This window comes from Hyla sarda, chromosome 2 (genome assembly GCF_029499605.1).
Source record: "Hyla sarda isolate aHylSar1 chromosome 2, aHylSar1.hap1, whole genome shotgun sequence".
Taxonomy (NCBI): domain Eukaryota; kingdom Metazoa; phylum Chordata; class Amphibia; order Anura; family Hylidae; genus Hyla; species Hyla sarda.
In genome coordinates, this window is record NC_079190.1 from 289,417,898 (window position 1) to 289,432,533 (window position 14,636).

The 14,636-nt window shown below is 38.9% G+C and overlaps 1 protein-coding gene across 6 annotated transcripts in view; it reads right to left on the bottom strand.

The window, feature by feature from the left end:
• The window catches only part of RPS6KA1 (ribosomal protein S6 kinase A1), a 160,001-nt gene that overhangs the window by 20,765 nt on the left and 124,600 nt on the right, over positions 1-14,636 (bottom strand). For all 6 annotated transcript variants that reach the window (XM_056557420.1, XM_056557419.1, XM_056557418.1 and 3 more), the window contains 3 exons: positions 8,488-8,558; positions 6,819-6,907; positions 6,060-6,124 (listed from right to left, as the gene is read on the bottom strand). In XM_056557420.1, the coding sequence (XP_056413395.1) occupies positions 6,060-6,124; positions 6,819-6,907; positions 8,488-8,558 (225 nt within the window). The remainder of the gene's footprint in view (positions 1-6,059; positions 6,125-6,818; positions 6,908-8,487; positions 8,559-14,636) is intronic.

The window sequence follows — 14,636 nt, forward strand, 5'->3', positions numbered from 1 at the left end:
GTTATTTTTTCTGTTCAGTTTCTATTTTCTAATAGTAATTAGTTTTATTAATTTTTTTTACATTATTACGGGATCTGTCATCTTACCTGCTATTTTTAACAGCACTTAAAGATATGCTTTACAGCAAGAGCAACAGCAGCCGTCCTATTTACATAACGTGTCATTTATTCATGTAATTCTCCAATCATTCTGAGCTAAGTAGTCATGTGGGAGGTCCTACTCAGTGACTAAAAATTGTGTGTGTATAAGTATGCATATAGAGCAGAGTCAATCACTGAGTAGGATTGTCCATAGAATGAGCAGAGAGTTACATGAATAATTGGCAAGTTATCCTTGAATTTATCCCACAAAATCATACAGGGTAATTGAAAAAGTATGGTGAAACATTTTTGCCTCAGTATTCGTAACCAAGAGAACATGAATTGACATGAAAATACACACACTATCTATCCAAGTTTTATCTATACACTACGAATTTTTAAAGCGATTTCTACTGGTGAGATGGCACATGTCTAGGCAGTAGTTCAACTGTAACATGCAAAAAGCTTGTTCTTCTCTTATGTTACACTATGTAAGAACATTTCTTCAAAATTAAAGCTGTGCTGTGATTGGCTGCTATGGGCAACTGAGACAGTTTTGGTATAATTTTCAGTCACTGACCATTTACCACTGATTTTGCTTTAACTACAGGCCTAAACTTTTGCATCATCCTTTTTGAATCACCTTGTATATCAACCTGTTCTATAGCATGATGCCTGCAGATTGGTCTACACTTTCAATGTGACAAGTTCCCTTTAAGAGTAGGGTCACGCAGAGTGCTTCCACAGCTTATTTCATGCTGCAGATGCGCCAGTAGCAGTCACAAAAGCGAGCCCCCTGCTGCGACCGAGTAGCTCTGTGTGTCCGCTCATAGCAGCAGATTTTCGGCTGTGCATCTGCTACGAGCAGGCACTGTGTCTACAGTGGGAAATCCACTGCTACGAGCAAACAGAGAGCTTCCCAGCCACAGCAGGGAGGTCACTCTTGTGACTGCTACTGGCACATCTGCAGCATGAAATAAGCTGTAGAAGAACTCTGCGTGACCCTACTCTTAAAGGGAACCTGCCACACTGAAAGTGTAGTCCAATCTGCAGGCATCATGTTATAGAGCAGGTTGATATACAGGGTGATTCCACAGCGTAAAATATGCTCTGGATGCGCTCCATGTGACCCAACTCTAAATGTATTATGTCTTTTTTTGGGCTTACAAACTGTTACTAACTCAAATTCAGCCGATTAACCTGCAAAGATTTTACAGAGGAAGGCACAACCCCCATGAGGGAAAAGCCAATTTTTCTTATCTTAGGAAGCAAAATTTATTTCTGGCTCCATTCAGGATAAATCTCTAGATTAACAAACATTTCCAAAAATCTAACACAGCAATATACAGTAGTTCAAATGCAACTTGTATTCTTAGGCTGCATTCACATCATGATTTTTGCATCCATCAAGTTCATATGATTTTATCCTTGAAATTCATATAGAATTGTAAATCTGGACATATCCATTGACTTTTAATGACAAATCTCACAAATGCACCAGTTTTGGTACGTTTACATTTTTGCCCATTTTTTTTTTTTTGTCAGATGGGGAATCAGGGTTGACTAAGATTTTTCATCCATATTCAAAAAGGATTTAAATTGTATCAGATTGTTTTTTTACATTACCGTCTATGTAAATTGGATTTAGTCATATCATTGCAAGTTTTAATTGGTTTCATCGTGCACAATTTAGTTTTTGTACACATGTTCAGTAGCTGATAAAGCCATAAATCTGACAGATACAATTTTTAGTCAGCTTCAATTTGATTTTTTAGCATTTCATTTCATATAATATTAGGCCATCTGTTTCAACAATACATTTGACAGATGTAAAAATAGTTATGTGAACACAACCTAAACGCACACAAGGAAGTTATCAAGGCTCTTTTAGTAGTCCTTTAGTAGTGAGTTCAACACGATCACTTCTTTTGGCATAGTCTTACTGCTCATACTGTAAAAAAAAAAACTTTTGGTCTTAAAAATGGCACACTGATATAATGTATTGTGCCTGTTTCTGCTGCTGTCTAATACAGTGGATGAATAAAAATGTAAAGTGGGCAATAAATGATAAAAAAGCATTTAAGCTACTAAAACAGGAAGGTAGTGAAGGAGCACTAAAAAGCTATTGAGAAAAAATAACATATGTAAAATCAGATAAAAGCAGCAAAAGTGGAGACAGAAGGACTCATTGACAAAGAGAGTAAAACTAACCCCAAAATGTTTTTTTAACTATATTCTTTTACTATGTAAAAAAGGTTAAAATGAAAGCGTTGGTCCTTTAAAAAGTGACGAGGGAGAACTTATAGATGGGGATAAGAAAAAAAAGAGTATATTAAATACACTCTTCTCCACTGTGTTCACAGAGGAAAATGAAATGCCAGGTAAAATACAGCAGAATAAACCCCCCAGTACATTTCACCTGTCTAACACAGGAAGAAGTACAGTCCTGATTACAAAAAATCTAAATAGACAAATCACCAGGTCCCAATGGCATTCGTCCCCGAGTTCTAAGTAATGTAATAGACAGACCCGTATTTCTAATATTCAAGGACTCTATAGTGACAGAGTCTGTTCCCCAGAACTGTGGCATAGCCAATGTGGCGCCAATATTCAAAAAGGGGGCAAACAGTGATGCTGGGAATTATAGGCCTGTTAGTTTAACCTCCGTTGTAAGTAAACTGAGGGTTTTCTTAAAGATGCTATTTTGGAGAATCTGAATGAAAATAAATCCATATCAGCATGGGTTTATGAGGGTTCGGTCCTGTCAAACTAACCTGATCAGCTTTTATGAGCAGGTGAGCTCTAGACTGGACCAGGGTGAATCGCAGGATATCGTTTTTCTTGATTTCCAAAGCATTTGATACAGTGCCAAATAAAAGATTGGTACATAAAATTTGAATGATTGGGCTGGGGGAGGATGTGTGTAAGTAACTGGCTCAGTGATAGGAAACAGAGGGTGGTTATTAATGGTACATACTCTGAGTGAGCTAGTCTTGGGTCCTATTCTTTTTTATATATTTATTAATGACCTTGTTTAGGGGTTGTATAGTAAAGTATCAATCTTTGCAGATGACACCAAGTTCTGTAAAGTGGTTACCACAATAGAGGACGGTGCCCTGTAACAAACAGATCTGGATAGGTTGGAGGTTTGGGCTGGGAAGTGGCAGATGAGGTTCAACATTGATAAATGTAAGGCTATGCACATGGGGAGAAAAAAAATCAAGGCTGGGAGTATTTCTTAAATGGTAAAACAGTAAATTTACTTGTATTAACAAGTGTCAGGCAGCTGCTGCCAGGGCAAATAGAATCATGGAATGCATTAAAAGGGGCATAGATGCTCACGACAAGGAAATAATTCTACCGCTGTACAAATCACTATTCAGACCACACATAGAATACTGTGTACAGTACTGGCCACCAGTGTACAAGAAAGATATAGTAGAGCTGGAGAAGGTTCAAAGAAGGACAACCAGAGTAAGGCTGCATTCACATCTCGTTTTTGCAATACTGTTGCTGTATCCAGTTTCTGTTAAAAAAACGTATGTCACCGAACCGGACCGAAACGTATGCAAACGTATGCAACCGTATATGCCTCCTCACATTTTTAAACTGTATACGGTTTAAAAACGGATATACGTTTGCATACGTTTTAATACGTTTTTCTTGAAAAAAAAATATACAGTTTTAAAGTTTGTCAACATTTTAAATAAAGTTCTTCTTTTTATTGAATTTCCAAAAAAAGAAAAAAAATGAAAAACCGTATTGTGCAAACCGGATGTAACCGTATGCACATACGGTTACCATAGAACTCCATTTTAAAATAACCGTATACAGGTTGGGTACGGTTTTTGACTGGGACACAAAACCGTAGTAGACTATGGTTTGGTGTACAGTTAAAAACCGTATACAACCGTAAATTATGCAAAACGTACACAACCGGTTGGCATACGGTTTACAATGAAATGTCTATGTATACGGTTTGCACTACGGTTTGATACGTTTTTTTTAAACCAAACCGGATACGGCAACCGTATTGCAAAAACGAGGTGTGAATGCAGCTTAATACGGGGAATGGGAGGACTACAGTACCCAGTAAGAGTTTCAAAATAAGGGTTATTTAATTTACAAAAAAAACTGCTCAGGGACAACCTAATAACTATGTATAAGTACATAAGGGGGCAGTACAGAGATCTCTCCCATGATCTATTTATACCCAGGACTGTATCCATTACAAGGGGGCATCCTCTACTCTCGAGGAAAGAAGGTTTCTACACAAGCACAGACGGGGGGGGGAGGGTTCTTTACTCTAAGAGCAGAGAGAGACTATGGAACTCACTGACAGAGGAAGTCGTCATGGTGAACACAATAAAAGTTCAAAAAAGGCCTGGACATGTTTCTGGAGAGTAATAACATTACAGGTTATGGATCATAAATTTATAGGGACAGAACGTTGATCCATGGATTAGTTCTGATTGCCATATTTGGAGTCGGGAAGGAATTTTTTTCCCCCCCTAGTATGGGGCAATTGGCATCAGCCTCATAAGGTTTTTTTTTTTGCCTTCTTCTAGATCAAACACAGGAGGGACAAAATGAGGTTATTAGGTTGAACTTGATTGACTCTGGTCTTTTTTTCAACCTTAAGAACTATGTGAATTAGAATAAGCATAAGGCATCTCTACTTTTGTACAACATTTGATGAATTCCCCGATCAATAAAAGACATAAGTAGATGGTTCAGTAAAATATAAACATTTCCTCTTTGGATGATTTAATCTAGTGTAACAGACATTTAGAAATGCAGAAGAAATATCTAGTGTTCTGTTTCTGGGTGTAAGCTGTATTGTACTGTCATTGCTTAACTGGTTAACGACCAAGCGCGGGCGGCTATTAACCCTTTAGATCGCCGCTGTCAAAGTTGACAGCAACATCTAAAAAGGAACCTGTAAACACTCCTTGGTGGTCCAGTGGGGAGGATCATGTTGCCGGGGGGGGGGGGGGGGGGGGGGGGGGTTGGCATGGCAATCCATTGCTGAGGTAGCCGGAGGGCTTTACTTCTCATCCTATCCTGTCCTGTCCCGGCTCTCGCATTGATAAGGCCTGGCTGAACCAGGCTTTATCAATCGAGTGCAGAGCACACAGATCTGTATGAGTAACCTAATGATTCCCCCTAAAAGTACTAAAGGGACTAACAAAGTGTAAAAAAAAAAAAAGTTTAATAAAAGTAAAAAAAACAACACATTAACCCCTTCCTTATTAAAAGCTTAAAACACACCCTTTTCCTAAATTCCATATAAAAAATATTAAAACATAATAAAAATAAACATACGTTGTATCGCCACGTGCGTAAATGTCCGAACTATAAAAAATATTATGTTAATTGAACTGCACGGTCAATGGCGTATATGTAAAAAAAAATTTAAAAAAATACCAAAGTCCAAAATTGCATATTTTTTGTCACTTTGTATACTCTAAAAACTGACCAAAAAGTTCCACCAAAACAAAAATTTTACTGATGAAAACTTCAGATCATGGCACAAAAAATTAGCCCTCATACCACCATGTATATGGAAAAATAAAAAAGTTATAGGAGTAAGAAGAGGAAATTTTAAACCTACTAGTTTTTGTGCATAAAGTTATAATTTTTTAACCAAAGTAAAACAATCAAACCTATATAAGTCGGGTATCATTTTAATCATATGGTCCTACAGAATAAAGATAGGGTGTCATTTTTACCGAAAAGTTACAAAATGACTTTTTTTTTCAATTTAGCCCCACAAATATTTTTTTCTGTTGCGCTGTAGATTTTGTGGTAAAATTATTGATGTCATCACAAAGTAAAATTGGTGGCGCAAAAAACAAGCCCTAATATGAGTTTTTAGGTGGAAAATTGAAAGCATTATGATTTTTAGAAGGTGAGGAGGAAAAAAGAAAAGGGCAAAAATGAAAAAAACCTTCCTTAAGGGGTTAATTTGATACTTACATTCCAATCAATAGTGGAAAAAAATGGGTGGCGCTTAATCTCTTCTGCTCCATCAGTGCCAGAACCTACAAAAATAACAGCATAAAAATTATTACACCTCATGGTTTTAGAGACAAAAAATTGCCATCAGCAAATATGAAAAAATGAATAAGAAGGCAATTGCAAAATGTTTTGACAGAGTAGATAGAGATGTGCAAAGGATGACTAAAAAGGGGGCTTGAGCCCCATCCCTTATTGATGCACATTCTAAAAAGGTGCCCTTTTCCCTGGCAAGAAGTAAAATGAGTGACAATGCATGCAATGTTTGTTGACGCTAAGCAGGGGCAGGAAGATCTGGGAGCTGTGCTCCGGATACAACAAGGAGGAATACAAAACACTGTACATGTCTCTCCCTGCCAAACTACACTGCAGGCTGCCATCTGAATTAGAGTGAGCAACCCCTCCTCAGATTGGTGGAGGTGCTAATAAATCACTGAATGCCTCCATCATTCCATGCAGAAGAAAAGCTCACTAATATCAGACGTCCAGGAGCTATAACAGCCCTGCTGGATGGGGAGCACTCTGGTAATCTTGCATCTCTTGGCCCCTCTGCAGTGTCCCTCACCTGTACTGTATAGCACCATAGAGGTCTGCAAACAGTTAAGGGTTTACTGCTCCTGACTCCCCTATATGTATGTACTAAGCAATGCGGCATCCTTATGTGGGCCCCTGCCTCCCAAGATGTCTGTGCATGTCCCTGCAAACAGGCAAAAAACTTACCTAGCCTATTAATGGGATTTCTTTTAAAGAGAGCTCGTAACAAACCCTGAGCTTCACTGCTGAGAAACTGAGGCATCCCCAATTTGGCTCTAGAAAACAACAACGATAAGAAATTAATCTGGAAAAATACTGAGCACCGCTTACAGATCTACACATTAAAGATTAATGTACTTCAAGTATTTTTAACCATCAGTTTTTTATGTTATCTGTATGGTAAACCATGAATAAGATGAATACATTTAAATTCCTTTATCGAACAGCAGAACATATTTGTACAGTAAATTCTGTGTGAAAGCTTTCTGCATGTGTGTCATATGCATTTAAACCCCTTAAGGGCACACGCCGTAAATGTACTGCGCTGCATAGCGTTACTTCGCACACAGTGCCATACATTTACGGTGTGGCTGTGCCGCGAGCGGACATCAGCAATCGCAATGATGTCTGCCATTAACCCGTCAGATGCCGTGATCAATACAGATCACGGCATCTGCGACAGTGCGGCACTTAAACTGGCTGATCTGATCACCTGCGGAATTGCCGCAGGGATCAGATCAACCAAGATGGCGGACGGAGGTCCCCTCACCTGCCTCCATCCGTCTCCCTGGGTCTTCTGCTCTGATCTGCCTCCCAGCAGACTGCCGATAATACTGATCAGTGCTATGCCCTATGCAGTCTTGTATTAGCAATCTAATGATCGCTATAAATAGTCCCCTATGGGGGAAAAAAAAGTGTAAAATAAATGTAAAAAAAAAGGGAAAAAGTGGGAAAAAAAAGGGAAAGTCCAAAATTTCTGCTTTTTTGTCACATCAAACTGCAAAAAATGTAATAAAAAGCAATTTAAAAGTCACATATATTCCAAACATGGTACTAAAACAAACTACAGATCACGACGCAAAAAAATTAGCCCTCACACAAAGTTAGAGGCGGTCAAAATAGGGCAATTTTAAACGTACTGATTTTGTAAAAAAAGTTTAATTTTTTAAAAGTAGTACAATAATAGAAATGTATGTAACCATGGGTATCATTTTAATCATATTGAGGAAGAGAAGAAAACAAGTAATTTTTACCTAAAGTGCTCAGTGTAAAAACAACCCCCCCCCCCCCCCCCCCCCCCAAATTTGCTAAATTATGATTTTAGTTTCAATTTCCTTAAACAATTTTTTTGGGGTTACCACACATTTTAGGGTAAAATGAGCAATGGCATTACAAAGTACAACTGGTCAAAATGGGCTGTGTCCTTAAGGGGTTAATATAAACTCCATTTACAACACTTTAAAAAAAAAAATCCATGTGAACATTAAAGCATACCGCTGAAATTGCTGAATTACTAAAATCCACAGCAAAATCTGCAGGAAAACTATGGGAATTTTTTTGCAGATTCTCTTCACATCATCTGAATAGATTATTGAACCCTTAGTCCGCATTTACAGTATTTTAGTTTAGAATACAAAAAGACTAACATCTGACTTCTGCCTCCTTTGCAGTCTATTTGACCATGCACATGTGAGCAGCATAACTGTCATCCAAGGACAGCCTGGGCATGAGCAGTATAAGTGTACGCAAGTAATATATTTTGGTATAAGGGGAAGGAACAGATTTTAGAAGATTTTTTACTTTTTTTTGTACCATGAAAGCAATTACTGTATTACTGTTTAAATCTTTAACTTACTTTAGGATTAGTGTCATTGTTTCTTTGCGGTCTTTTCCCTGAAAAGGTAGGGATCCAGTAAGCATCTCAAACTGAGGAAACAAAGAAAATCTGGTAAAGAAAAAGAATGCAAAGGAAAAAAACAAAAAAAAAAACAAAAAACAAATGTGCAGTTTCAAATTCCATTCTTAACCCCAATTATAGTCAGGAATCTATGTAAATTCTATGTACAAATGATCCATCCAAATTCCATGTCTGGTCTTTTAGTAAGGCTAAATTCACACTGCTGCTGGGCTCCCCTAAAGGAAGCTTTGTTGCTTAACCCATTTAAAAGACTCCTGTAAAATACCGGACCGATTCAAGTCAATGGGATCCATCGTGGTGTCCATTGTAAAAATGGTGTTTCCAAGTTTCTTTTTTGCCATCAAATGGGCCCTTAAAGGTGTACTCCGGCCCTAGACATCTTATCCCCTATCCAAAGGATGGGGGATACGATGTCCATTCGCGAGGGTCATACCGCTGGGGACGCCCACAATCTGCTGCATCCACTTGTCATCAGTGAAGATCATTCTGTGTCTGATGACTCACGATACAGGGGCCGGAGTATCGTGACGTCACAGCTCCACCCCCTTGTGATGCCTTGCCCCTTCAATGCAAGCCTATGGGAGGGGGTGTGACAACTGCCCTTCCCCCTCCCATAGACTTGCATTGAGGGTGCGGGGCGTGACGTCATGAGGTGGCGGGCCATGACGTCACGATACTCCGGCTCCTGTATTGTATATCGATCTTCGCTCCGTGAGGCTGATGACAAGTGGGTGCAGCAGGGATATCCGCGATCAGACATCTTCTCCCCTATCCTTTGGATAGGGGATATGAAGTCTAGGGCCGGAGTACTCCTTTAAGGGGATAGAGCCCAGTGGCTATGTGAACAAGCCCTAACACTGTACACAACAATTATCACCATATTGTTAAGGCTTTATTTCCTAATAAAGGTAAAAAAAAATTATAATAATTTGCTCACTCGAATTGCTCGATGTAGAGGTGGCAGGGACAAAATTGAGCTCTGGCTGGAAACAACAATGTGCATTATACTTGTGCATATTGATGTCAATTTTAGATATAGAAACAACACCAATTATACCACAAGGCATAAGCTTCAATGTAAAAGTTAGTGCCATGCTCTAACACAAATATGTACAGTCATCGCCATAAATGTTGGCACCCCTAAAATTTCTCTAGAAAATGAATTATTTCTCACAGAAAAGGATTGCAATAACACATGTTTTGCTATACACATGTTTATTCCCTTTGTGTGTATTGGAACTAAACCAAAAAAGGGAGGGAAAAAAGCTAATTGGGCATAATGTCACAGCAAACTCCAAAAATGGGCTGGACAAAATTATTGGCACCCTGAAATCAGTCACTTCCTATAACCATCAATAAGCTTCTTACACCTCTCAGCCGGAATGTTGGACCACTCTTCCTTTGCGAACTGCTCCAGGTCTCTCTTATTGGAAGGGCACCTTTTGGTTAAGTTTACACTTGGGTTTTTTTCTGGCAGTTTTTGGAAAACTGCCACTGCAGTTTTTGAGCCAAAATCAGAAGTGGATCTAAAAGGGAGGATACGTGTAAGTCCTTCCTTTATTTGTCCTATTCCTATTGAATACACTTCTGGCTTTGGCTCAAAAACTGCAGCGGCAGTTTTCCAAAATCTGCCAGAAAAAAAACCCAAGTGGAAACTTAGCCTTTCCCAAAAGCAATTTTAAGATCTTTCCACAGGTGTTCAATGGGATTTAGATCTGGACTCATTGCTGGCCACTTCATAACTCTCCAGTGCTTTGTTGCCATCCATTACTGGGTGCTTTTTGATGTATGTTTGGGGTCATTGTCCTGCTGGAAGACCCAAGATCTCAGACGCAAAGCCAGCTTTCTGACCCTGGGCTGTACAGTGTGACCCAAAATCCGTTGGTAACCCTCAGATTTCATAATGCCTTGCACACATTCAAGGCACCCAGTGCCAGAGGCAGCAAAACAACCCCAAAACATAATTGAACCTCCACCATATTTCACTGTAGGTATTTTCTTTGTAGGCCTCCTTCCGTTTTCAGTTAACAGTAGAATTATGTGCTTTACCAAAAAGCTCTATCTTGGTCTCATCTGTCCACAAGATGTTTTCCCAGAAGGATTTTGGCAAAATATAGTCTTGCTTTTTTATGTCTGTGTCTGCAGTGGAGTCCTCCTGGGTCTCCTGCCATAGCGTTTCATTTAATTTAAATGTCGACTGATATTCAAGCTGTCCTGCAGGCTCAGGGAACATCAGTGTAAGCGCAAACTCTCTTTGGAACTTGTTTGAGGCTGCTTATCCACCATCCGGACTATCCTGCGTTGACACCTTTCATAAATTTTTCTCTTCCGTCCACGCCCAGGAAGATTAGCTACAGTGCCATGGGTTGCAAACTTCTTGATAATATTGCGCACTGTGGACAAAGGCAAATCTAGATCTCTGGAGATGGACTTGTAACCTTGAGATTGTTGATATTTTTCCACAATTTTGGTTCTCGAGTCCTCAGACAGTTCTCTTCTCCTCTTTCTGCTGTCCATGCTTAGTGTGGCACACACACACAATGCCAAGAATAAGTGGACTTCTTTCCTTTCTATCTGCTTTCAAGTGTGATTTTTATATTGCCCACACCTGTTACTTGTCCCAGGTGAGTTTAAAGGAGCATCACATGTTTGAAACAATCTAATTTTTCCACAATTTTGAAAGGGTGCCAATAATTTTGTCCAGCCCATTTTTGGGAGTTTGGTTTGACATTATGTACAATTTGCTTATTTTCCTCCCTTTTTTGGTTAAGTTCCAATACACACAAAAGGAATAGATATGTGTATAGCAAAATGTGTTACTGCAATCTTTTTCTGTGAGAAAAACTTCATTTTCTAGAAAAATTTCAGGGGTGGCAACATTTACAGCCATGACTGTACACCAAAAGAAAATAGCACAAATAATCGAATATAAAAAAATATACAAAATGAATCTTTATTAGTACATATGAATAAAACAAACATATAGAAGGCAACAAATTTATCAATATGCCAACCAAAAATACATAATTGCCTTGTAAAATTCGCAGTTGCGGATTTCCCAACTGAAGATTTTACAGTGAGGATCCGCAACTTCAAATTTGCAGCGGATGCAATGTTTGCGAATGCAGAGCATGGATAAAGCAAAACTGACACTACAGCCATGAGCCTGTGTGTGGACGTATCACAGTTATAGTACACATAGTATAGTATCACAGTTATAGTACATAAGGAGACATACTACCACAATGCAAAATGCAACAGATAGTAAATATAATAACCCATCAACATGTACACACACCACAATGCCCATTTTGCTGTATTCAGGCTTAGTCAAGGGCCGCATTTACTATCTGTACGTAATCGACGTTACTACCTGTTGAACATTTTCTGCATGATATGCTTGCTCTGGTCTTTCCATATTTTTCATTGTGTGCAACAGCATTTTAATGCCTGAACTTAGTCTTGGTATTAACTGTACTATGCATGTCTCAATATACTATAACTGTGTAAAACCACACATTAAAATACACAATTCACCAGGCCTAGATGGTATCCATCCCAGAGTTTAGCATTTTACAGATTCTAAAATTACAGGGATTGTTCCACAAGACTGGTGCTTAGCAAATGTAGTACCAATATTCAAAAAGGAGTCAGAAATGGATCCTGGAAACTATATGCCTGTAAGTTTAACATCTGTCGTGGATGTTATTTTTGAAGGTTTTCTGAGAGATGCTATTCTAGAGTATCTTAGTGCAAATATCCTTCTAACACAGCATCAACATGGGTTTATGTGGGATCGGTCCTGTCAGACTATTCTGATCAGCCTCTATGAGGAGGTTAGTTATATAGATTAGACCAGGGTGAAACTGTGAATGTCATATATCTGGACTTTTCGAAGGCATTTGATACCGTGCCACACAAAAGGCTAGTAAATAAAAGGAGGCTGTTGGGACTTGGGGAGAATATATGTAAATAGGTTAGCAACTGGCTCAGTGATAGGATGAAGAGAGTGGGTATCAATGCAGGGATTACAGAGTAGAATTTCAGTACTTTCAGATGACAGTAAACTGGGTAAGGTGATCACCACAGAGGAGGATAACAATATTACAGAGGTATCTGGGGAAGCTGAAGGATTGAGCACAGAAAAACTATAGCAAATGAAATTTTACGTGGATAAATGTAAGGTTATGCACTTGGGCCTTAAAAAACTAAATTTACAATTATGTGCTAAATAATAAAACATTAGGTAAAAAAATTGGTATGACTAAGGCCCCTTGGTGGGCTGAAACGAGTCACCTATTTCTACCTTGTCATTTGTACTGTTGGTGTATGTGAATTAATAAAGAAACTCGATTTTATACGGGAGCATCGCTGGACATAAGTTCTTTTCTTGCAATTAGGTAAAACTATTACCCAAAACGACTTGGGGGTACTCGCGGATAGTAAACTCAACTTTATTGACCAGTGCCAGGCATTGGCTGCAAGTCATGGGATGTATCAAGAGAGGCATAGAGGCATGTGATAACGACATATTTTGCCTTTGTATAAATCATTAGTCAGACCACATATTAAGTATTGTGTCCAATTTTGGGCAATTGTATATAAGAAGCACATGGCTGAACTGGAGAGAATGCAGAGGAGGATGACAAAGATAATTGATGGTTTGGGAGCATTACAACACCAAGACAGGTTAGTAAGCTTGGGGTTAGTTTGGAGAAAAGATGTCTTAGGGGCAATCTGATAATGTACAAATATATGAATGGGAAGAACAGAGATTTTTTCTTTACCTAGGCCGGTAACCATGACAAGGGGCGTCTGGTTATAGAAGCACAGGAAAGGTCTGGCTAAATTCCACAAAGTCTGGGGAACCTGGTGTGGGTTGTCTAGTGCTAATTACTCTGCTAAATTGATTTTTGTCTCTCTGTGATTCTTTATGTCCTGTAGCCCCCTAGACCTTTTTGACATGGTGGCTGCGTATGGTCCAGGCCTCTCGCTCACCACATCCTCTGCTATGCCTCCTCTGTCCTATTCTCTGTACACACCCAGTTGTCTCCGTTTTTAGACAACTCCTGCTGTCCTTACTTCAGTCTCCTCATTCATTGAGCATGGAACTTTATATGGGAAAACATTGGGGTGTCCAGCTTCACAGCAAATACTGTTAAAATTCAAGATTTAATAATTCCATTAAAAACACGGAAAATCCATAGGTAAAAACCATTCAGACGCGTTTCGAGCTTGTATCAAGCTCTTAATCATGGCAAATTATGAAAAGAACAGTGCTTACCTATCGAATATATATCAAAGCTACATGTGGTATTAACCAGGAACCTCCCATCCAGGCAGACTGGCATGTGAACACAGATTCGGTGGAGGACGGGTGAAAGCTCTCAATAAGATTTGTACTATGGAGTTCTCCATAGCTTGAATTTTAACAATATTTGCTGTGAAGCTGGACACCCCAATGCTTTCCCATTGAACCATACGGGTAGGCGGCCTGCTTCTCCTATCTTTGACATCTTATCCACTTGAGTTGCACTTTTCTATTAATTTTTTCATTGAACTTTATGTTTGTCTTCTGTTGAGTTTGTCTTCTGTTCAGTTTGTCTTGTGTGTGTGTTGATAACGGTTGTTAGCGGCAGTTCCCACTATTTTAGCTGGTTTCTTTTGCTTTGTTATCTGTACTGTGTTGATGTGAAGCCAAGTCCTGTAATGCACTTTTTAAAATCATTTGTAGCCTGATGTGCCGGGTTGGGTTGGTGTACTTTTTTTAAATTTTATTTTGTGCATTGCTGACATTTGCTGTTTTCATTATCCTTGTGTATTCACATCACAAAATACTCAGTTTAACCTTCAACACAGATGGGGATTCTTTATTTATTCTGATTTAAATATTGGAATCGGGTAGGAATTTTTCCAATGTTATGGGGCAATTGGCATTAGCCTCATGGGGGGCTTTTGCCTTCCTCTGGATCAACACAGTAGGATTGTAGGTTGTACTAGATTGATTCTTGTCTTCCTTTTTCAACTTTAGAAAATATGTAACTATATAGTCTCAGGGGTGTACTGTCACTCTTTTTATTCATTCT